Source organism: Schistocerca americana, chromosome 9 (genome assembly GCF_021461395.2).
Source record: "Schistocerca americana isolate TAMUIC-IGC-003095 chromosome 9, iqSchAmer2.1, whole genome shotgun sequence".
Lineage (NCBI taxonomy): Eukaryota > Metazoa > Arthropoda > Insecta > Orthoptera > Acrididae > Schistocerca > Schistocerca americana.
This window is the reverse complement of record NC_060127.1, coordinates 178,966,425-178,992,927: the sequence shown is the minus strand read 5'-3', so window position 1 is coordinate 178,992,927 and position 26,503 is coordinate 178,966,425. Positions and strand designations below refer to the sequence as shown.

General features: G+C 40.9%; 1 protein-coding gene across 1 annotated transcript in view; it reads right to left on the bottom strand.

Moving 5' to 3' along the window:
* LOC124551324 overlaps window positions 1-26,503 on the bottom strand; it is a 198,114-nt gene that overhangs the window by 91,285 nt on the left and 80,326 nt on the right. The window contains exon 5 of the mRNA XM_047126335.1: window positions 10,949-11,043. Coding sequence (XP_046982291.1) covers window positions 10,949-11,043 — 95 coding nt within the window. The remainder of the gene's footprint in view (window positions 1-10,948; window positions 11,044-26,503) is intronic.

Sequence of the window (26,503 nt, the reverse complement as noted above, 5' to 3'; positions counted from 1 at the left end):
CTCTTGCTCACCAAAGACAGGATTCTACCCACTGACTGTAATGTTTTCACTACTGACTCTCCCCCATGTACCCAAACCCTCTAGGAGTTGCAGGCTTTCTTGGAGAAAGTGAATTATTATTTTATGTTCCTTCTGCAGGCTGCACACACTATGCACCCCTTCAACCAGTTGTGGAAGAAAAGCATTCTGTTTCAGTGTGCAGGCCTTCACACACCTGAAGCACATGTTACATTCTGCAGCCTGCCTAGCTCCCTTTTCCCCATCACCATCCTCATTGTTTTGGCACCAGCTGCTTCTCTCTATGGCATTGGAACAGTGGCGGCATACCATAATGATAATGGTGTGGAGCAACTGATAGCCTATTCATCCAAAATGATGATGCCTGCCCAGTGCAACTATTCCCAGATCACGAAAGAGGCAATGGCAGTCATCTTTGTTGTGAAGAAATTCCATGTGTATCTATTTGGGACCCAGTTTACCCTCATTACAGACCATAAACCATTAATAGCACTATTTGGGCCATTCTCTTAGTTTCCAGAGTGGATGGCCCAAAGGCCCTAGCACTGGGCTTTTTTCTTTAGCTCCTATAATTACACGATCAAGTACAAGCCTATTGCACAACATGCAAACACAAATTCCCTCTCACATTTATCCGCAGGACCCAATGCACATTTGACCAACTGGAGGTTTCCTGTTTTCACTTCAATATGGAGTGACAACACATCTCGGATGAGTTTCCCATTACTGTTACTCACTTTATGAAGGACACACACTGCTGTCTTATCTCTGTGTACTCCATAGAGGGGCCCACTTAGTTTTTGACGTCAGCTGACCCCGAGCTCCCACCCTGGGCTCGCCTCTATTATCATTTGTCCACCATCTCTAATGCTCTACTGCTGGATGTGGAGGCAGGTACCCACTGTGTTGTCATCCCAACTGTTTTATGCACTCATTTCTCTGAACTCCTCCATTGCAGGCATTGGGGTATGTCATGATTGAAAGCCCTTGCCAGGAGACATGTTTACGGGCCAGGACTGAACAAGGACGTGGGGGCTATGCTGCACTGCTATGTTGCAAGTCATTATCATCAGGCTGCTCCACCTCAGTCTTTCACCATCTGGCCTACTCACCATTGTCCTTGGTATTGCATTCATCTCATCTTTACTGGCTCCTTCCTTGGCTCTATGTGGCTTATTGTCATGGACACACATCCCAACTACCACTAAGCAGTCAGCATGGCATCTGCCACTACAGCTGCCACACTCAATGCCCTTCTGCATATTCTCACCACTGATGTGCTTTCCCCATCCCACTATAACTGGCAATGGGCCCCAATTCATGGCTACTGCCTTAGAATGGTTCTGCACTGCCAATAGCATCAAACACCTGTGTAGTTCTCCTTTTCATTCCTCCTCTAATGGCAAAGTGGAGCGGATGATGCACACATTTAAGCAACAAATGTTGAAGGCCATGGGTGCATCTACCATGAGAATGGCACTCTTGATGTCCCTGAGCACCTACAGGTCCATCCCTGTCCATGACTGCACGCCAGCAGAACTCCTCCATACTCAGCAGCTAAGCAGCTATATGCCCTCCTCCATCTCCTGGCACTGCAACCCACAGAACTACAGACATGCTCAAAAAAACCTTCCAAGTTCCGCTGTTTGGGCATGTTCCTATGGGGCAAAACCCTCCTAGATGTTGGGTACGGAAGTGGCCACTCGTGGGTGGTGCCTTACGATGGTTGATACCCCAAGAGGTCTGGAGCATTGGCACATGAACCAACTGCTTCCCTGCCTCCAGCCTACTTCTCCAGTGGTGGATCGCTCTGAGTTGAAGTCCCTGCCCTCACACATCTCTCCGCCTCATGAGTGCTATTTGTGCTCCAGGACATGGTCAGCAGCTCCATTGGGCATGGAGATCGAGGTTGAGACATCACCACAGTCTCCATCTAGTCTGGGGTCATCCCCCACATTGCAGTTCCCCAGCCCAATGATTGACATCCCACCTTCATTCGACCAGCTGGTAGCTTTCACTGATGGCACATCACCTGTTGACCAGACAGTCATGTTCTGACAGTGCTCATGATCGTTTACCTATTCATTGTTGCTCTGGTCACTGACAGTTGCCATGTCTTGGTATCTGATTTGGTTTTCCTCTCTGATCCTGGTATTTCACCATGTGGTCTGTGCTGTTCCTATTGTGCATGTCTGCTTTGTACTGCGGATTTCCCCCTAATGCTGTCAACCCAACGGCGTGTACACTCCGGTCTCGCTCGACTCTGGTTGCTAGAGTGTCATTACATGGCTGGACAACTCCCACGCCACTGATGAAGAAATGTATAGGTGGTGTGACATTTTGTAGGCATGAAGTTTCACCACGTTAAAGACCAGTTTTAACTTATCTGTCTTGAGCAGCTAGTTCTATAGCTCATGTGCAATGGAAATATTTTAGACATTATTGACAGTGTCAGTATAGAGACAGGGATCATGATGCCATCAGAGTTAGTTCTTAAGATAATAAACCAATGAAGAAGAATAGGAGAGTAATTTTTCTAGAAAGAGCATCCCACTTAGAAAATAAATGGGCATCATTTAGTTCTAATAAGATGGCTGAAGAGAATTCTGGGCAACATTTAAATGTATTATAAATCACACTATGGATAAGTATGAGCCAAGTAAGTGGATTAAGGATGGAAAAGACCCATGGTGGTTTAATAACAAAACTCATAAAATGCTGAGGAAACAGGGATTTTTGCAGTCACCATTGAATAAAGAACACACAAATGACAACAGGAAAAAATTAGAAATTTGCACTTATGTAAAAATATTCGTGTGTGAAGCATACAACAGTCACCACCATCATACCTTAACAAAACATCTTGCTGAGAAACCAAGGAAATTCTATTTCTACGTAAGATCATTAAGCAAGTCAAAGGCTCCTATCCAGTCACTCACTGACCAGTCTGGTGTGACAATAGAAGACAGCAAAATGAAAGATGAAGTTTTAAATTTTGCAGTTAAGAAATCATTAACAAAGGAGGGTTGTTTAACCATTGCACACACATTAACAAAGGAGGGTTGTTTAACCATTGCATAGACAGGGGACATAGTAATAGGCATCACTGGCCTAGAGAAGAAACTGAAAGGGCTGAAAACAAAGACGTTGGCAGATCCTGTTGGCAACCCAGTTTGGTTTTACAGACAGTAGTCTATGGCCTTGTCCCTTACATAGCTGGCTTTATTGCAAATCTCTTACACAGTGCAATGTCCCAAGTGACTGCAAAAAAGAGCAGGTGCCTCTTGTATATAAGAAAGGTGAAACACTGATCCACAAAATTACAGACCAATATCCTTATCTTCAGTCTGCTGCAGAATTGATGAACATATTATGAGTTTGAATATAATAAATTCCCTTGAGACAGAAAAGCTCCTGTTCACAGATCATCATCAATTTAGAAAATATCACTCATCTGAAAACCACCTTTTTCTTCTCCCTCGTAATATCCTGCAAACCATGAATGAAGGGCAACAGGCAGATTGCATATTCCTAGAACTCCAGATTGTGTTTGATACAGTGCCCCTCTGAAGACTGTTAAAGAAGGTCTGAGCATATGTGTTTGGTCCTCAGATCACACGAATGGCTCAAAGACTCCCAGAGTAATATAACCCAGTACACTGCCCTTGACAGCAAGTGTTTACAGCAGACAAGAGTATCACGAGAGAATTGTGAGAGGATCACTCCTGCTCTCTATTTACAAAAATGATCTGACAGACAGCGTGAGCATCAATCTGTGGCTGTTTGCTATGATGATGTAGTGTATGATAAGGAAGATGGTTTCATTGTTGAGTGACTATAGGAGGATACAAAAGCAACTTAGAAAGAATTTCTAGTTGTTGTTATAAATGGCAGCTTGTTCTAAAGGTAGAAAATTGTAGGTTAATGCAGATAAATAGGAAAGACAATCCCATACAGCATTAGTAGAGTGCTGCTTCACACGGTCATGTCAATTACATATCTAGGCATAACATTACAAAGAGATATGAATGGAGCAAGCATGTTAAGGATAATAATCTGCAAAGGAGGCAGTGGATGGAACACTATTGTGACCCATTCTCGAGTACTGCTTGAGTAGTTGGGATTTCCACCACATTGGATTAAAGGAAGACATCAGAGCAGTTCAGAAGTGTGCTGCTAGATTTGTTATTGGTAGATTTGATCATCATGTGAGTGTTACCGAGATGCCTCATCAATTGAAACAGCAATACCTGAATGGAGAATGACATTCTTTCATGGGACGCTATTGAGAAAATTTGGAGAACTGCCATTTTAAGCTGACTGCCCAACAATTCTACTGCTGCCAATGCACATTTATGATAAGGACGCTGAAGATATGGCAAGTTAGGGCTCGTACAGAGGCATATAGACAATCACTGCTCTGTATGCGAGTGGAAAGGAAGTGACTAGTGCAGGCACAAGGTACCCTCCACCATGCTCTGGATGGTGGCTTGCTGAGCATGTTTGTAAATGTAAGAGATAGAAAGCATGCAAGTTGTACTGGTCAATGTCTAAATTTCTTTTCACGGTGTGTGAAGAGCTTAAGGAGGTTATGGTATAATGAAAAGAGTGAGTAGCAATCACATCGTGATGCACATAGAGGTACTTGGTAGAGTGAATTAAATAGATATTTGACATCATGTTCTGTGGTTACAGTAGATTAAAAACCTGTTTGAACCACAGGCATTGAAGATTCTGTGACAAACTAGGTTGTGAATTTCTTGTTTTCTGCAATAGGACAGAGAACCTTTGGGTCCCCCTAGCTGGGCCAGGGATGCATTAGAATACACATAGACCCTCAGATAATGATGGATGTATGAGACACTAAGATATTCATGTAAGATCCAAAGACATGAGCCTCACTAAAGAGACTATTAAAAACAAATATTGTGATCAATTGCCGAAGCATTTGCATTGAAGTCCCGATGTTTGAAGTGGTCATGACCAACAAGGGATCTGACACAATAATAGATACAGAAAGCTGGCTATTACCCCAAACTGAGATTTTTAAATCTAAATGTACATTGAAAGAACAGGCTAATGTGAAATGGAAGGAGTGTATTTGCCGTAGTAATAAAAAAACTCAGACCCCACTTAGACAAAAACTGAAACTGCATTTGGGTAAGACTCGGGGTCAATGGTGAGCATTAACATTTAATTTGATCTTTTTATTGACCACCAGGCTCACTCCCATATGTAACCGAAAATATAAGTAAAAACTTGTTCACCAATACATACATTCCTGAGTCAAACTATCATCATGGAGGTAACTTTAATCATCTAACAAACAATTGGAATATTCCAGTTTTGCAAGTGGTGAGCATGACAAGACATCCCATGAAAGAATACTAAACACTTTTTCTGAAAATTACTTAGTACAGGGAGCTAGGCCACTCGTGATGACAACCTGCTGGATCCACTGGTAACAACTAGATCTGACCACCTTGCAGCTAGTCACATTGAAACTGGTTCATAGAACATGAGGCCATTGTTTTAATAATAATTAACAAAGTACAAAGAGCAGCTAAAAGAAGTAGAAAGACTGACATTTTCTACAAGGTAGGTAAATGGGTGATAGTGCCATATTTCGATGATAAATCTTTAGTTCTGGGCAGGAGCTTCTAGATGAATTGTGACTGAAGTTTTGATAAATAGTTGACCCTCTACAATATACAATATCTGCAAACAAAGTTCCAAAGAAATAGTGGCTAGAGCACAATAGCTTTGAAACAAAGCTTAGGGCTGTAGATAGAGAGATGCTAAATGAAATGGATTTGGCTACCAGAAGCACAAGCAGAATATTATTGAAAGATCTCATTTAAAACCAAAAGAAATTCTGGTCATATGTACTGAATTTGTGGTACAATCACTCATAGATAACACAGAAAATAAAACTGAGGGTAATGAAATGAAAGAAGAATTGCTCAATTCCATATTCAAATGTTCCTTTAGAAAGGAAGAAACTAGAACACTGTTTCAGTTCCACTATGAGTTGCAGTTTCATCTTAACGTCCTTGACAAACATGCAACAACTGTCTCTGTAGAAGTTCATTGCAGCCACTGTTCATTTCTCTTCTCACAACACAAAGTGGATGACTAGTGAGCTCACATGCCAAGTTCAGTATCAAAAAGAAAATGGTATAAATTGTCAATGAAACCACAGAATGAGTTGATGAATATTTTGGGTAGCTGAAGAAAACAACTGAATGGGCAACAAAATAAACAAAAACAAGAGTAAAATTGAGTGGGAGCATTTTTGGTAAAATAAATAGAATTTTCAAACAAGTAATTGTTCTGTCGTGTGTCAGTCTCATCATTTGTCATCTCACTGCAGTACTGATCTATTCATTATCGCATTTCTGTAAGTGGGTTCAGCTGTTTTAGTATACACATCTCTTGATGTAATAGTTGGATGATAATGCTTGTGCATGTGTTTCTGTCCCATTCAGACCAATGATGTAATAAATTTTAATGTTTTTCTCTATCATATTCTGGAGTTGTTTATTTTCTGAAACATGTTTCATTTTATAAAATTAATTTCTGTAAATCCAAACTGTATATCAAGCATACAAAAGCTTAAAATGTAAATCAATGTTTTATATCAATCATAATATAGCCACAGTCTACAACAAACAGTCGTGAAACTCTATAGGATAAAAAATGCAACCTTTTGAGTCAAGTTAATGCAAGTCAGCCAGTTAGAGCACCAGCATCGTTTCAGCTGTCAAACACTTTGACAGCTGAAATGGTGCTATTGCTCCAAATATATTGTGTGAGGTAACAGAAGAATGGAATACTATAAATGGAGAACTTGCTATTTTTAATTGTTTCACGTCCATATATCCAAGACACTTAATGTGGCTGTGACTTTCCCAATACCAGAAGGAAAATGTGTTTAAAGTAATATCCTGTCTCCTATTAATTTCAACATGTACTAAACAAATCTCAGTGCAATGTAAAATATATGTTTCACAGTAGCAGAGTTGTAATCATATCACTGAAACTTGTTTAAGATGGGAAATAAGTTGTGGCCTGATGTGTTTAAGTTCAAAAGGGTCTGATTATGAATATATCTGTATGCTTGGAATTTAATGCTGCTTTGCACCAACTGCAGTTTGTTTCACGAGTTTCTTTGCAGATTTCAAAAATTACATTTGAAACTAGGCACAATTACCACAATCTTGGAGATATTTTTTATTGCTGCTACTCTTTATAATGGTGTGGTTAACTTTGAAATATGACCTAATTTGTGTTTTGACTGTGCTTCTACACTCCACATTCATATAATGCCAAACCATTCACAGTAGTTTTATACATTCCAGCTACATGACAATGCTTCAGTAGCAGTTGCAAGAAAGCTGTGGTGATTTCATGACTGCCATAGACTGAAATATATCATTGTATTTTACTAACTTTGAATGTTCAATATATCTTTCTACATCTACTTCAACGTCTACATCTGTACCCTGCAAACCACAAGGAGATGTGTGGCAGAGGGTATGTCCCAGTTATTAGGGTTTCTTCCTCTTCCATTCACATATGGAGCATGGGAAGAATGATTGTTTGATTGCCTCTCTGCATGCCATAATTATTCTAATCTTATCCTCAACATCCGTATGTGAGTGATACATAGGGGGTTGTAGTATATTTTGAGAGTAATCATTTAAAGCCAGTTCTTGAAACTTTGTTAACAGACTTTATTGGAATAGTTTATGTCTGTCTTCAAGAGTTTTCCAGTTCAGTTCATTTGGTATCTCTGTGGCACTTTCTCATGGATTAAACAGACTTGTGACTGATGGTGCTGCCCTTCTTTGCATACATTCAATATACCCTATTAGTACCATCTGATATGGGTCCCACAAACTTGAGTAATATTCTAGAATAGTGTCACAATGATTTGTAAGCAATGTTCTTTGTAGACTTATTGCGCTTCCCCAGTGTGCTACCAATAAACCAAAGTCTGCCACCTACTTTACCCATGACTGAACCAATGTGATCATTCCGATTCAGATCCCTACAAAGTGTTTCACCCAGCTATTTGTATGAATGATATTACAGCCATAGGATACTACATTTTTTCTTTTTGTGAAATGCACACTTTTACATTTCTGAACATTTAGAGCAAGTTTCCAATCTTCACACCATGTTGAAATCTTATCAAGAGCTGACTGAATATTTACGCAGCTTCTCTCAGATAGTACTTCATTGTAGATAACTGCATCATCTGTAAAAAGCCTGATTTTACTACTAATATTGTTTGCATTGTCATTAATATACAATATAAACAGCAAGCGTCCCAACAAACTCCCTTGGTGCACACCTGAAGTTACTTCTACACCTGCCAATGACTGTCCACCCAAGAGAACATGTTGCACCCTCCCTACCAAAAAGCCCTTAGTCCAGTCACAAATTTCACTTGATAACCCATATGATCACAGGGTGTAGGTTGATAACGAGACCAAAGCTTTTTGGAAATCAAGAAATGCAGTCTCTACCTGATTGCCTTGATCCAAAGCTTTCAGTATGTCATGTGAGGGAAGTGAGAGTTGGATTTCACATGACTGATGTTTTCAAAATCCATGCTGGTTGGCATTGAGGAGGTCACTCTGTTCAAAATACCTGCTATATTTGAGCTCAGAATATGTTATAAGATTCTACAACAAATCGATGTCAAGGATATTAGAAAGTAGTTTTTTGCATCACTTCTACTACCCTTCTTGTAGGTGGGTGTGACCTGTGCCTCTTTCCAAGAGCTGGGCATGGTTTTTTGTTCAAGGGATCTATGATAGATTATAGTTAGACGAGGGGCTGATTCAGCCACAAGTTCAGTACTGAATCTGAGAGGGGCTCCATTGGGCCCTGGAGCTTTGTTCAGTTTAAACAATTTTGCTGTTTCTCAATACCACTCACACTAATACTTATTTCACTCATCTTTTCAGTTGTATGAGGATTAAATTGGGACAATTCTCTCGCGTTTCCCATTGTAAGGGAACATTTGAAGACAGAGTTAAGCATCTCAACTTTTGCTTTGCTACCCTCAATTTCTGTTCTTGTCTAATCCACTAGGAACTGGACACTAGCTTTGGTGCCAATAAAAGCCTTTACATATGACCAGAATTTCTTTGGGTTCTCTGTACAACCAGAATTTCTTTGGATTCTGTGAAAGATCACTTGACAATAATCTGCTACAGTAGTCACTGAAGGCATCATACATTGCTCTCTTCACAGCCAAATGTGTTTCATTTGGCATCTCTCTAATCTATAGCTCTATGCTTTGTTTTCATACCTATTATGCAGTAATCTCTATTTCTTTAGAAGTTGCTATTCAGTGACTGTCTACCACAGAGGTTCCATCCCATTATGAACAGTTCTACTGGGTACATATCTATCCAGTGCATGGCTAACTATTCTTTTAAACATGAGCCAGAGTTCCTCTACATGCTCCTGCCCTGTGCTGAAAGTTTCAAGTTCCTCACTGAGATATGACATGAATGATTTTTTTATCTAGTTTACTGAACATATACATCTTCCTGCATGTTTTAGTTATCCTCTGTACTTTATTAGTAATTGTTGCCACAACTGCATCATAGCCACTGATACCATTTCAATGTGGACATCCTCAAAGAGGTGAGGTCTGTTTGTTGCCATCAGATACAATATATTTCCATCATGAGTGGAGTTTCCAGTTATGTGTTCTAGGTATTTTTCAGAGAAGGCATTTCGTCAAGTTTCACAGGATGTCTTATCACACCCATGACTACCAAAACTGCTATTTTCCCAATTAATTGTTGGATGATTAAAGTCTCTACTAATGATTACAGAATGATTGGGTAACTTATGAACAATTGAACTCGTGTCTTCTCTAAAGTTTCTGGTTACATCAGGAGATGAGTCTGGTGGGTGATAGAAGGATCCAATTACTATTTTATCCCCATATCTGATACTGTCTTACCCAAATAATCCCACACGCAGCTTTAATTTCTACCTTGGTGTCTTTGAGTTTCTCGTCTACCGTGACAAATATACCAACTCCACATACACTTAAATTTTCCCCAAAAATCACATGGCTATTAATTTCAGGTTTCAGCCAGCTTTCTGTATCTAGTATTGTGATCATCACTACTTCATGAGCACTTCTAACTCTGACACTTTGTTGTCAATGCTTTGGCAGTTTACCATTAGGATTTTAATATTCTCCCCTGTGGGAAGCATTTCTTTCGACCTTACATTGACACCTCTGGGTTTCCTACACCTATTGTTATTTGGACTGCATAGAGAGTCACTTAATCCAAACTGCCCTTGTGTGCATCCTACACACAGACAGCTACCTGAGTAACAGCATTTGTGTGTAGTGCACATTTGATCCATTTAAGGGGACCTACATTTCTCATCACTACGGCTCAAGTCCAAGTACAGGTATCACAGATACATGAATCTGAAGAGCTCTTCCAACACACCGATTTGCGGCAGCTGCCAACCTTTTGACACTTGTCAGGGTGATTTCCAGCTACTTATGAATGTCAACCAATTTATCCCATGTTCAAGAACAGCATTCACAGGGGGGACTGCATTTTGGCTGGTGCAATGTATTATAATTCAGTGAAAAAAAAACCACTCATTTTCTTTTTATCTGTTGAGCTAAAATCTCGATAATTCCCTATAGAAATTTAAGCAAATACAAATCTTTGTGAGGTTTTTCATGTGTTATGAGCTGGAGGTTGTCACTCAGTTATGATGTTTACTTCTGTGACCAAAAGCAGTGTTTTGTAATTAACAGCAAATAAATTAATGTTAAAGAAGAATAAACTGAAGAACTTAATTTAAAAAATGCAAGACTTGTGAGCCACTACCTATTGTAAAATCAGAGCTATGGAAAATTTCATTTACTCACCAGGTGCTGCAGATCCCAAGTTCATTACAAACTTCATATGGGCATATGCGCTTTATTGCACAAGGACACGTGGTTGGTTGAGGTAGATGATTATTCTGGAAGGATAAAACAAATCTTTAAACCACTGTTGCTAGTTGAGAGTAATTGAATAACACTGTTCTAAGCACTGAGTAAAAAAAACTCATTTTAATGGCCTGTTGTTTCCAAAAAACCACAAGTTATATGTATATTAATTGCACTGAACATTAATGATAAACATATATATACTCAGACTGTGAACTGCAAGTCATGAAGAGTCTTGGTGTCTCATATAAAAGTGTGAAGCATTCAGCCACATCAATCTTTGTTGCCTTATGTATTGATGTTAAGAATCTAATTTACTCTCTATCTTAACCCTAGGACGCCCAAGCCTTTATTTCTAACTTGGATGCCTAAGGAGGGTGGGGGGTGGGGGTTTGGGGGGGTAGGGGGGGGGGGGGGTTGGCGAGCCCACAGGTATTAAATAAGTTTACTGATGAAAAATTACAACTTTCAAAATGGTTTATGTATTTTAACTAAGGCATCGGTTTATAAATGTTGTTAATTGTTATAAATATTGGACTGAGTGAATAAAAAATTGACATATTACAATACAGAATACAGATGTGTTCATATGCAATAGACTACTCCAAGTCCTCAACTTCAAGGCAAGAGACACACTTCACAATTTTTTCTGAATGTGTGTTACACACACGTTTATGACACTGTCCACAATACTGTTTTGGTTCACTTAGATTCTTGTATTTCTGCTTCTTTGTTTTAGCTTCTCTTACACAAATATGGCACCAACCTTTCCCAGCAGGAGGCTGGCCTGCTTCTGTTGTCACTTCTTTGATTTTCTTTTGTAGAATAGTCTCCATTGATTGAACAATTTGGTTAGATAACCCTCTTGCATTGGCACTTCTTTCTTCTACCTGCAATTTCACTAGTTCCATCCCAGCTTGGAGAAGATACAGTTTCCGTTTGTTGTGTTTCTCTTCATTCCATCTTGGATGTTGCTGGATGAATATGGTGGTTGCATTGATAGCACAAATGTCGATGAGAGAGTAAAATACAGATAGAGGCCATCTCTTTGTTCCCCTCTTGCAGATGACATACGCGCCATTTGATCAATGGTATCAATGCCACCTTTAGTGGAATTATAATATGCATTTATCTCGGTTTTATTCTTCACTCCTCCAACAGTGCCTTTATCTTGGTGCATTGTTGACAACATCAGTAAGTTTTTACTTGGTTTCGTTTTTGCTATGTAGGACACCAAAGTTACTGGAGGCCTACCTGTTAATGGGTCTGCGAAGAAGAACATTGATGAACATAGCTCTCGATTTGATGTGTTCTTCATTATGTCTGGAATATGCTTTCTGTTTGACTGGAGAGTTCCTACTGTAGTAACTTTGTAGTCTTGGTATAACTCTTCCGCCAAATACACCGATGTGTAGTATCAGTCTGTAGTAATATTTCGACCAGTATTTTTCACAGGTGCTACCAGACGTTTGATGACAGCTGCTGAACCCCGTTCTTCTTTCAGCAAATTCTGAACATTACTTGCATAGGGTTCCACATTCGAGACGTATCTGTCAACTGCATCAGACATCATGCATATAAAGATGCAATACTTGCCTGGTTTATCCTTCACAAATACTTTGAAGGGGCAGCGCCCTCTAAACAAGCTGAGCATCTCATCGATGGTGAGGTGGACCCCTGGTTTATACAGTAGTGGAAACCTATCATTCACTTTGTTGAAAATATCACGGATTGCTGTGAATTGTCTGCTTCCCTTCTTAGCTGGCGGGTACTTTTGTCATCAAACCTTATGATTGCAATAAATTCCTCGAAACATTCTCTTGCCATAATACCCTTGTAAACTGGCCGACCCATTAGGTCTGACCAAAGATCGTGTACACTGACAGAATTGTCCTTATTTGCCCCCATAAATATCAGGATTCCTATACAGGCATACAATTCTTTCTCATTAGTCAAAGTAACATTTTGCCTAACTGCCCCTTCATTTGAATGTTTTACTATAACATCCATGATGTCAGGCATAAGAAGTAACTTCAAGGCTTCTTCAGGTGAATGGCAAACACCAGCTGAAGTTACTCCTGCCTGCTCTATTACAATATTAGCAACAGACCTCCGAGGAATTCTAGGCTGTGTGGTTACGTACCTTCTTCCAGAATTGGCCACAATAACATCCTGATGGTTACTGCCTGAAGATCCGCTATCTTCATCTTCTCTAACATCCACATCACTTTCCCGATCTGAATCATACTCCATAACACCATCCTCATATTCACTTTCACTCCCCGAGTCAGAATCTTCAGCTAACATTTCATTCAGAACTCTTTCTAAAGACAAGTCACGTATTCTTTTAGTCATTTCTAAGTCTGGATCTGAACAGTAGTGAACTGCACTAACTCATTGCAGGTTTACAAGGTAAATAACAACTGACTGACATCAACAATCAGTTCCTCTGAAAGTAAAGCAATTGTTGTGAATATTAAGAATACCAACGAACAAGAAACTAACTTGCATTGTTGTAGAGATGAGAAATACGAAATCCTACTAAGGGAAATTTTCTATAGCATGGAAATAGGAGGAGGGGGGGGGGGGTTGTTGGACCCATAATAAGTTTATTTTTTCTTTCAAAGCAGGAATTTTCTATAAAATATATTGACACTAACATTTCATAAAATAGCCAACAAACAATAACTCAAAGGGAAGATGTAGTATGAAAGTTACTTGGGCAAAAGCAGGGGACATAAAAAAATTGTGGGTTCAACGAACACCCTCCTTAGGCGTCCTAGGGTTAATATGAATACAGCTGGGAATATGTATGAGGGTTGGAACTTAAATAGTGGCAACTATTTATTCAGAATCGAAACAAAAGAGTCACATGTTTGCACCTTTTACTGTACTTCAAAGTAGTCACCAGCATTGTGTAGAACCCATTGCCAGTGATGTGGAAGGCGTAGTATACCATTAGCAGAGCTTGTTTTGTCGATGGTGCAAATGGAGCGGTCTACTGCCAGTCGAATCTCTGGAACAGTTCTGGAGTGAATACCATGAAGTGGATCCTTCATCTTTGGAATCAAATTAAAGTCACAAGGACTTAAGTCTGGGGAGTATGGTGCATGGTACAGTACTTCCCAGTCCCATTGACCGAACAGAGCAGCCACAGTTTGCGCAGTGTGCACCCACACATTGTCACATTGTCATGCAAAATAATGGGTGGGTTGCTCAGAAAGGGTCGCCACTTCTTCCGCAAAGCTGGTCACAGGTGATGCTCCAAAAATGAACAGTAATACAACTTAAGTCCTTGTGACTTTGATTTGATTCTGATGATGAAGGAACCACTTTGTGGCATTCACTTCAGAATTGTTCCAGAGATTCAACAGGCAGTGGACTGCTCCATTCGCACCATCAACAGAACAGGCCCTGCTAACAGAATACTACACCTTCCACATCACTGGCAATGGATTCTACACAATGCTGGTGACTACTTTGAAGGACAGTAACAAGTGCAAACCTGTAACACTTTTGTATCGGTTGTGAATAAATAGTTGCCACTATTTACGTTCCAGCCCTCGGTTGATCCAGGAACTCCTCCCACACCCCTGGAACAAAGTGGACCAAATTGGCAAACAAACTCCTTGTCCCAAGAGGACCAACATACGGAGGTTTATAGCAAACCTTCTTGGCAGATTAAAACTGTGTGCTGGATCGAGACAAACTCAAGACCTTTGCCTCTCGTGGCAAGAGCTCTACCAACTGAGTTACCCAAGCATGGCTCACAACCCATCCTCACAGCTTTACTTCCACCTGCACCTCTCTCCTACTTTCCAAACCTCACAGAAGTTCTCTTGTGAAACTTGCAGAATTAGCACTCCTGTAAGAAAGGATATTTTAGAGACATGGCTTTGCCACAGCTTGGAGGATGTTTCCAGAATAAAATTTGCACTCTGCAGTGGAGTTCTGGTGGTTTATAATGCTCTAGCTCTAATACTTACAGAGATACAGAAATGCATATTTTGCAAGCCCCTACCATGTAGTATTAATCTGTCTTATTGATCTACTTTGCAAGGCATCCAACACATCAGGGGCAAGAAACAGTTTTCCAGTCCAGACGTAAACTGCCCAGCACAGCAGTTGTGTTGTGTTGGAATAGTGTCAGTCTGCTTCATTGGCCTACTTAGCATGGCAGCTTACATGGCATGGAAAAGTGGTGTTCCAAGCCCCTGGCATACAGGATGTGCTTCAGAAGACAAATGTTTTGACACCAATGCCAATGTGATTTATAAATCTCTTTTTCAGGGGCTACATATGTGGATGGGCATGCTGGGGAACATTGAGATGGGTAGATGGGGAGATGGAGACAAGAGGTGGTAGGAGAGGGGGAGGAAGAGGTGGACAAAGAGGTGGGTGAGATGGGCATAGGGAGGGAGGGGAAGAAATTGACAGAAAGAGGGGTTGGAAGAGAAGATGGCTTGAGAGGTGGGAGGATGAGATGGACAGATAGCAAAGTGAGGAGGTGATGAGCAGAGAGAGAAAGGAGGAGATGGACCAAGAGATGTGTGCATTGTAAGTGACATACATGTATGCATGTGAAGCCACAGGGAAAATGCCATTATAATATAACCCATAGATCTATTTCAGACAAATTTGGCACACAGAAAACTTCAGAAATATCAGCTCTGTGGGGTTATAACCTCCTAGCTCCAACAGGTATGCAGATATCACCTAACATGCATTTTACAGCCCCTGGCATATAGGCTGCACTGCATGATAGGCTTGTGTTGGAATACTATCGGCCCATCTTATCACCCTGCTTTGTAGGGAAGCCTATCTGTCCGATCTGTCAGGGGCACAAAAAGGTTTGTCAGGGCCTGACATGCGGGCTGCCCAACAGAACGTGTGTTCTGATGGGAACAGCATCAGTCTGTCTCTTTAATCTGGTTTTCATGGCACCCTACATATGAAACAAAAATGGTTTGCAAGTTCCTGACATGTAGGCTGGTGAGATGGATGGAAGAGGGGATTGATGGAGAGAGGGGGCAGGAATAAATGGATAGAGAGAGAGGGGGCCAGAAGGGAAGGACAGAGAGAGAAGGGCAGGGAACTGACAGAGAGGGACAGGGGTGGATGGACAAAGAGGGGGGAGAAAGAGGGGGCAGGAGAGGGGGCAAGAGGGGATGGGCCAAGAGAAGGTGGAAGAAGAGATAGAAAGAGAGGGTGCAAAAAGGAGATGAGCTGACAAGGAGATGCGGAGGAGATGGGTCAGATTGGGAGGTGAGGAGGAAATGGACAGCGGGAGGAGAAAGGCATTGTAGAGAGATGGGGGAACAAGGAGCTAGAGAAAGGGACAGTATGAGATGGGCAGAGTGGGGGCAGGAAGAGAGAGATAGAGAGTGGGCATCAGAGACATGTGTGAAATGTATGTGTTTAACAAGTATGTAGGCAAAGCCTTAGGGAAACATATAAATATAAAAAATAATCTGTGTGTGAAATCTTATGGGACTTAACTGATAAATATAAAACGCACTCCATATGTATGTCTGAATGTCTGGGATCTCCTCCCAAACCCCTTGACTGATTTCATCCAAATTTGGCACACTATCAGTAAGCTTCACAAGTATTTCAGACAAATTTGGCACACAGAAAACTTTAGAAATATCAGCTCTGTGGGGTTATAACCTCATAATCTCATAGCTCCAATAGGAATGGAGGTGCAGGGAAAAACTATTTTTTTTTTCTTTTTTCAGTCCCTGCCATATAGTCTGCCCTGTGTAACGCATATGTTGTGTGAGAGCAGTTCCAGCCAGCCTTATCAACCTGCTTTACAGGGCAGCCTGCATGTTGAGGTAGGGAGGGGGGTTATGGGGGGGAACGTTTCTCCAGGCCCCAGTATGTAGGCAGCCCTCCACATCAGGCATGCTGTGCTGGATTACTACTGGACTACTATATAAATCTGTCTTAAATAACAGCTTATACTTCAGGGGTGACCAAAAGTTTTTAAGCCCCTGAAATGTAGGCTTGCCTGCATTACAGATGTATTGTAACAGTAGTATTAGCTTGCTTCATCAACTTGTTTTGTAGGGCTACATGTGTAGATGGATACAGCTAATGGGAGGTTGGGATAAACAGAGGATGGGATGGACAGAGGGAGGGGTTACAATTGGATGGATAGGGAGAGGAAGTGCAGGAGACTAAGGACAAAGAGATATGGGAAGTAAGGAGAGAGAGTTGGAGAAGGACAAGGTAGGGAGTGGGGGAAAGAGGAGATGGATAGGAAGAGGTGGGGAGGAGGAGATGAATAGGGAAAGGTGGGGAGGAAAAAATGAATAGCAAGACGTGGTGAGGAGGGGATAGATAGAGCCAGGGGAGCAGGGAGATATGGAGACAAAGAGAATGGGGAAGAGTAGCTGGAAGAGATCTGCAGGGCTGGCCTCAACCAGCATGGGGCCATATGTAAATCTGTGTGGGGCTCTAAGACATCCCTCCTCCTCCCCGCTGCTTCTACAACACAAGTTATACACCTTCCTGACTTTTAAAAGAATTCTAAGTTTCATCATTGACATACTTCCAATATATCAAAAGACTGTTACTACAGCAAACCTACTGTTGTGATAGGAAAATAATTAATCAGAGAAGGAATCTTAATAGGTATGGTAATTACTAAAATATTAATAATAAGAACTAACTTAGCTATGGGAATCCTTCCAAATTAATGAAATTCAAAATCAAATAAGATTAACAAGTGTTGTTCGGTATATACACATGAATGTTTTCATCACTTGACTGTGTTATGTATTTACAAGAAATTAAATGAGTTGTAGGTTATAAACACTAAGAGGTTTCTGCTTTACATGAAACATCTTTTCCCTGCTTTTCGATGAGCAAATTCATCAACAATATCTTAAAAATTTAATTTTGAAACTGTGTCGTGTTCCACTGACAGCATGGCAATAGAAGACAGGTGTTCTTCCAAGATGCTGCTTCTGAAATAATCCTTGCTAAGCTTTAAATGTGAAAAGATTCTTTCAGTGGAGGTGACAGTCATTGGAACATATAGCAATATTCAGTGGGCAATATAAATGTTGGGAAATTAATGTCATTCAAGTGTTTTAATATTATCATAGAAGTTTTCACTTCCTTCTGCATCATTCTCTGAACACTTTCATTTCTGTCAAATGGTGTGAGGCAACATCTTTTGAACATTCATCATTTTTGTTTACACTTAGCTCTTTCTCAAGGTTTTTACATAGAACTTTCAGTTCTTCATCCTGTATGTATTTTAAACTTTCTGGAGAAAACAAAAAGACAAATATTATGGAATACTTAGCCAGTTGGCCTAACCTTTCTTTGAAACTATTTAACACTGTTTGAACAACAGGGCAGAAAAAAATCGGCTTTGTATTTCTCCTCTGAACATTGAGCTCTGCAAACCATTTCATCACCTTCATAATCAAATTGCTTCACCTTCTTGCCAATTCTCTTTTCTCCAAATTTTGGTTCAGTCTGTAAATTTTCAGCTACCTCCTTTGCTGTTATCTCCACATGAATGAAACCTTCATCACAGTAATCTTCAATGAACTTCCCTAGACTTTTGAGGTATTTAGTTTCTACTTTCATGTCTGTGTTTTCTGCTGCATAAATGGCAAAGAGAAAGTCATACCATATGACAACGCCTACCACAAACTCATAGCTTTATAATTTGTTCACAGCAAGCTAGTGTGCTTCGCTCTTTGTTTTCAGTTCAACAGTGTTGTTGCCCACCTCAAGAAGGGCATCTCTGACTTCTCTTGAGTGGTATCTTATAGCTGTGGCACTCTCCACCCTAATAGCCCATCTAGTATCTAAAAGATTCTTCACTTTTGAAGATGGTATCCTATTTAATAAGATATCCCTTTTCTGAATGGATGAACTGAAAAACAACATATATTCTTTGAATTACACCAAAAAATGTGAATGCATGTGCTGTAGGTTTTGTCACATCTGATAACACAAGGTTAAGACTGTGGCTGGCACATGGCAAATAAAATGCACTTGGATCACATCAATAACCTTTCATCTTTGTGTGATTATCTTAGCTTTGGCCTCAGCAGTCATGAGTATTGAGTTCTAGTTGATCTCGTTTTGAGAAAATGGTTTCAGTCCAACTTTCTCCTCCTGTTGAAGTGATGTTCAGAAAGTGGAGGAAATGTTCTTCTACAGTCACTGTGTCTTCTGATAAATTTACAAACCTAGCAACCAATGTTATTTGTTCATTATGGCTTGTATCAGGAGTGCAATCCAGTATAACAAAAAAATATTCACTTTCTTTTACAAAATTAACAATGCTGTTTTTTAGTTTGTTGGCAAGCAAATTTATGAGTTCATCTTGAATGTTTTTCCCAAGAAAATGGTCATGCATTTCCCAAGTTTTTACCCGCCTTAAATCTCTCTCCAAAATGAAGTCAGATTCTGCTATCATTTCGATGAAACCAAGAAACCTACCATTACATTTCTTGATAGAACTTTTTGCTGGCTCTCCTTAAGGCCATATCATATTGAGTTAGGTGCCTGATGGTGAGTATAATTCATTTTAGAACCTGATGCCAACGTTCCTTCTCTTTTTCCAGTAGTTCAAAGTCAGTTTGGTCAATACCACTTTTTTGTTTCAAAAAATCTCCCTTCTATCCATTTTTTATACAGGTTATGTGCTTAAATGGTTGTTGGTAGTCTTGAAGCCCATTTCCAAAATGAACTCCATCACTTGACAGCTTGTTTGAAGGAGACCCAAAAAGTTTACAACTAAAACAAAAAACTTTGTAATGAGGTTTCAAATATGCAAGCCATTTACAATTTGTTTTTTCTCCATTTGGTAAATTTCTCATGTAAAAATGAATTGAAAATTTTCTTCTGTTCTCATTTAAGGGATACTTAAAATCTACAATGTTAGTAGGGCCTTTCTGTACTATTTCATTTACCAGGGAGGATGTTAATATATTAGCCTAAGTGCCTGGACCTGAATTTGTGATTGCTTTGGAATTGCTACTACTAGGTCTACCTGAACATGAGATAGCAGGAGGTCCACATTACAAATTAATGGACAGCTACACATTATACACCGATGGAAAAAATTGCAATACCGAAAAATAATTAATGTAGAATAATGAAACTTGAGAAACACATTTATCTAGGTAAAACATTTAAGTGATTAACATTGCAACATCAGATGAGAATGTAAGAGTGAGATAAGCCTTTGCAGATGTGAAATGCTGATATGAGGGTGGTTTGAAAAGTTTTCGGAATGAAATAGAAAAAAAGTACTTACGTCACTGAAACTTTTTTTTTGTCAGTGTAGTCTTCTTGTAAAGTAATGCACTTGTTCCAACGATGTTCCAGTGCCTTGATTCCATTTGAAAATTAGTGTCCTCCAGGCCTGCAAAATAGTTGTCAGTTCCAGCTGTCACCTCCTTATTCGAAGTGGATCTTGGTCCACCAAGAAATATTTTCAGTTTTGCAAGAGTTGGAAGTCTAACAGAGACATATCTGATGAATACAGCAGGTGTGGCAACAATTCATACCATAAGTCATGTGATTTTGCCATAGCGATGGCACATGTGTGCGGGTGCACATCAAGAGTCACGTCACCCATCTTGCAGATAATTTTTTCATTTCTAATTCTTCAGTTAATATGTGATATACCCTTTCAGATGACATCTGACAAGCGTGAGCAGTTTCTTACACTTTCAATTGGTGATTCTCCATGACCATTTTATGCACTTTTCCAACAATTTATGGAGTAGTGACACATCTTGGCCGATCACTGCGCGGATCAACATCTAAGTTCTCCCAACCAAATTTAAATTCATTTGTCCACTTGGCAACAGTTGAATATGAAGGAGCAGAGTCCCCCAGTGTATTCTGGAAATTGGCATGAATGTCCTTTGCTTTAATACCTTTCTTTATGAGGTACTTAATCACTGCCCGAATCTTGATTTTTTCCATCTTTGCAAATCACTACATGGGAACAGCAACAGAGCCATGTCACTGCCACAGCTCTCTTCCAAGAGCACTGATATAGCACATGTTTATAAGCAACAGCCCAATGAATATGACATGAACAACTCATTGCGCTGGTGCTGACCTCTTGTGGTGCATCCGAGAACTTTTCAAGCCATCCTCATAGAGTAATAACCGATTTAATAGGCAGAATGTGGATTGCAAGCATTGTGATATACAGGTGCTGTATGTCAATTTGTGGGATAAAGTTCCATGTCTGTTGCATTTGATCAGTCAATGCTGTTTGTGATTGATACTGAAGTTATCATCAATGATGTCTTATATGTGCTCTATCAGATACAGATCTGGGGATCAAATTGGATGAGGCAATCTGTCGACACACTGTAGAGCATGTTGGGTTACAATAGCATTATGTGGACAAGTGTTATCTTGGAGATTTCCTCCTGGAATGCTGTTCATGAATGGCAGCATAATAGGTCAAATCGCCAAACTGACGTACAAATTTGGAGTCAGGTTGCCCTTACTCAGCCTCCTTTTAACCAACCAATGACCATCACTGTGTAGTGGGAACTTCTGAAACCAAATGTATCTGGATGACCAAATGTAGCAGGAAGGGGTAGAGGGCACCGTATTAAGACTTGTCCGAGCTTTCCACGTGATTTATTGTTTCCAACTACAGTGCCCCAGTTCCTCTCGATCCTCTTCACTGCGTCCCACAATACTGAGGACACCACTTCGCTGTCTGCAAAACAGCTTGACACAGAATGGCTGCCTCAGCGACCTGTGCACACACTGCTGTGTGTCGGCATTGTACGGCAGCAGAGTTGCAGTGTCAGGATGCCAGCAGTTGACTCAGCGATCTGCGTCCCTGCCGACTCAGCACCGCTCTGTGTGAACTGCAGGCGGCCAACTGTGTGCTTTTGCTGGCATGGTTAAGATCGCAGTGACAACAAACAAGCACCTGCGATCCGGAGTCAGAATCTGTGGCCCTCACCTTGGGATGCCTCTGGCATGTGTTGGAAGCAAGGACGACTGCCCAAAGTAGTGAGCCATGGAGTGGCCCGCCACTGGCTGGCTACGGACCCAGCATCAGCCTCAGAGGGTCAAACCATTGACACGCTATGGACTGGAATACTGGTGCCCCATCTGCTGCTGCATGTAGCTGGTCGTGTGACATGCCACACCGTTCAGGAGAGCTGCCACACTAGAATGAATCTCGTTAGAAACCCACACCTATTTATACGCAGCTGTGCGTCTCTGTTTTGTCATATGCGCCGCTTCGCGCCACGAACTCTTAACACGCTAGGTTCGCCAGTGGGCCCCTTCTGCCTGTGGTTTGTGACATGCAAAACCGCTATGTATACTCTTTCAGCAACTTGACAACCCTGTGGCCTCTATTCTACTTCGCAACTGTTGGTATACATAACTCACTGCAATCCAGCATACTGCACAAAACTAACTTTCGCTATTATTCCCCTCTTTGGGAAAACTCGGTCCCCGGGTCGACCCTTAACTAGCTCATAACTTCTTTGGGCCAGTGCCTATGGCATATTTGCTTACTATTAGAAAACTTAAATGTGGTCTAGTGCCCCTTAAAACCACGACATGAAACAAAACATAAAAATTCCTTACTGGACGACCACTGCTTGATCAACCTCGTACCTACTCGTCTCACACCCTCGGTATCCAATCCACTGGGACTTGGACTACGCTTGGTTCCCTCTTGGAATTAGCTCTCCGCCTGATCAGAAATAAAACAACACATAAAAATGTTAAATCTGCAATGACACTTGGTATAGCGGTGCTCAAAATTATCGTTGTTTGCTGTCGCCTTTCCCTATACTGAGCAACATGTTGCACAAGCCGTTCGGGTGATATGAACCCCTCTTGCTCTAAAATGAACTGGTTTACAGATCTCAACAGACCCGGCTCCAGAGTTTGGTTCAACAAGGTCAGATTCTGCCTTGGGAAAAACTGTAAAGTGGCTTCTGGCCAGGACAGCTGTGGCTGCGTAACATTCAATTGTGTGACTCCTGAAATTGATGCTGGCAGGTGGACAATACCTCGCTGGCAGGTGGACAATACCTCTTTGGTTTTCACTTCCACAAACTTGCTCAATGCTCCCCACATCACTGGATATGGGTGGTCCGTGTAACACTGAAACCTCGCGTTCTTCCCCATAACCAGGAATTGGACCAAAATATACACTCGTGGGCGGTCGGTTGTTACCCTTACTGTTGTGACATGGTAGAAAAACGGCAAATTTTGCTCGTTGGGCTCCATTATTGGTTTGGTTTGGTTGTTTGGGGAAGGAGACCAGACAGCGAGGTCATCGGTCTCATCGGATTAACGAAGGACAGGGAAGGAAGTCGGCCGTGCCCTTTCACATGAACCATCCCGGCATTTGCATGGAGCAATTTAGGGAAATCACGGAAAACCTAAATCAGGATGGCCGGACGCGGGATTGAACCGTCGTCCTCCCAAATGCAAGTTATTAAGTATAACCCTGACAGTAGTTCCTTCTGCACCTTGCGGAACCCGCGTAAATGTTGGTCCGGCGGTAACAAATTGGTACTTATCTGGCCTTGCAGTGCGTGATGCAGCAGTTCTTGCAGATACGTTATTACTCCCTGCACATCTCACAAACTGTCAGCTACTCCTTGCTAAAGTCTGGTTAACATCCTGCTATCTAGTACTTCTAGATGCCCCTGTAGGGTTCCCAGGTTATGTGGAGCAACTGTGTGTTATTCAGGACTTCCCCTTCCAATGTCCCTATCTGAGTTACATGCCAAGCTTCCATTGCCCTACTCTCCTCTGCAAGTAGCCTCACCACTTCCACCGTATTGTTCAGTTCTTTCATATCGCTTTTGTCTGCGGTTCCAAATCTGTCTTTAAAATTTTTCTCCCTGCACTCAGCCATCCTTGTTTCCGTCTTAACTGTGGCACCACTTCCTCCATCCATCCTACCGGCTTCCATAGCATCTTATAAGCCTCATGCAATTTCTTATTCTCCCCTGTAACTTCCTTCAGCATTCCCTTGCCCTCTGCGCATTGCCTAAGCTCTCCGAACACTTCCTCAAGCCTCCTTACTTCATTCTGCATTTCCCATATATTCCATACCAACCTTAATGCCCACTGGTGACTCAACACCACCACATCTTCCTGCCTTGAGTACAGCACACCCCCATGCAGGTGCTGCACCCGTAAGGCGTCCACCCAGATTCACCACCAATACTCCCCTTTTCAGTGACCTGAGGACAGGGATCACCATCACTCTTCCTCCCTCTTCAAAAGGAGTGCTGTCCGCAGCAGGCTATATTCGAAGATACGTACAACATATGAAAATACGATGCCTAATTACTCTATGCAGTGGGCCCCTTCTGCCTGTGATTTACGACATGCAAAACTGCCACGTATACTCTTTCAGCAATCTGACAGCCCTGTGGCCTCTATTCTACTTCGCAACTGTCGGTATGCGTAACTCGCTGCAATCTGGCCAGCACCTGGCTGTAACTTGTGCTCAGAATATTGCACAAAACTAACTTTCCCTATCCTAAATGGCGGTGACACTACAACTAGTACTGAGGCAGAACCAGCTTTCATCTGAAAACACAACAGACTTCCACTCTGTCCTCCAATGAGCTAGTGCTTGACATCACTGAAGTCACAATCAGTGGTGGTTTGGGGCAGTGAAATGCATACTACAAGGCACTTGGCACAGAGCTGTCCTTGTAGTAACTGATTTTTAACAGTTATGTCACTGTGGTGCCAACTACTGCTCAAGCTGATGCTGCACATGCAGTACAAAGCGCCAGTTTCATATACCTAACATCATGATCTTACCTCCCTGTAGTGCTATGAGGCCGTCCAGAGACCAGTCTTCTTGTTACTGTACATTCTGGTGACAACCACTGCCAGCAACCAAATATAATGACTACATCCCTGCTAAGTCTTTCTGCAATACTGCAGAAGGAACATCCAGCTTCTTGTACTGCTATTAAATGACTTTGTTCAAATTCAGTGAGGTGCTGATAATGGTGTCTTTGTCACCTTAAAGTCATTCTTGACTGACATCAACTCATCAAATCCAATCTCAAAGGTAACTAATGTGTATTTAAAGCAAATTTGATTTGCGTCCTCATAGTGGCACCACTAATGCCATTCTTACGCGACTGGTGTGAAATCTGAATACACGTCATCTTTCAGCTGTAGAAACATGCCTACCAACTTTTGTTTATGTCATATGACTCATTCTTGGTGTTTTTTTTCCATCAGTATAAAATGCGTAGCTTTCACCATGCAACACACAGCATGGAAACAAGGATTAAACACATCTAAGACTGAACAAGCATTACATTCATTACTTTGAATCATATGATGTAGCACATATCAACCAAGAAAAGCATTTTCACAAATATGAAAAATTCCAAAGTGAAAAAGTAAATAGCTTTTACAAAGAGTAAATATTTTCTCCTAACTCCCACAATATTCTTCAAATCAGTAAGTATCTTGTACTGCACACTTTTTAAAGTGCCCTAAGCTCTTCCTCAGGATGCAGGCTATCTCCTTACCAAATTTCATAACAATCTGTTCAGCAGGTTAGTAATAATGAATTAAAATGTCATTCATGATGCAAGAGCTTTTCACATATCTTGACATCTACATCTACACCTACATCTATACTCTGCAAACCACTGTGAGGTGCATGGTAGAGGGTATGTCCCATTGTGCAAGCAATTAGGGTTTCCTCCTGTTCCATCCACCCATGGAGCATGGGAAGAATGATGGTTTGAATGCCTGTGTGAGTGCAATAATGATTCCAATCTTATCCTCACAATCCCTATGAAAGCAATACATAAGGGTTTGTAGCATATCACTAGAGTAATCATTTAAAGCTAGTTTTTGAAAATTTGTTAATAGACTTTCTCAGGATAGTTTATGTCTATCTCTTAGAGTCTTCCAGTTTAGTTCTCAGAGTTTATGACATCATATATTCTGAACTATGTGTCATACAATGATATAATTTTGCAGGTACACCCAGTTGTATATGTCAACACTATGGAAAATGTGTCATGGATTCAGTTAGTAGTAAAGGAGTAATAAATGAAAATGTCATTCATGATGTGAAAATGAACAGGGAAAACTTAGTAAGCAATAAGCTTTTTTCCTTCCAGCATTATTGAGAGTGTGTCACTGAAAAAAGTTTTGTAAAGGTTTGAAATTATGTATAAAGTTTGTTGCAAGTCACTAAGTGTTCTAGTCCTCAAATACTGGATAAACACATACATACACACATACATGCAACCATGCACGCATGCATGTATGCATACATACATACATTACAAACATACATACATTTTTGTATTATGAATGAATAGCTTATTTTCCATCATCCAATTCTGGTGACATATAGCCTATATGGTGCCCCTAACTATGCTGAAGTTGCCAGTGGAAACTCCATGAAAAGCTATCTAGTGGTTTTGGAGAATACTGTACCCAGACTGACAG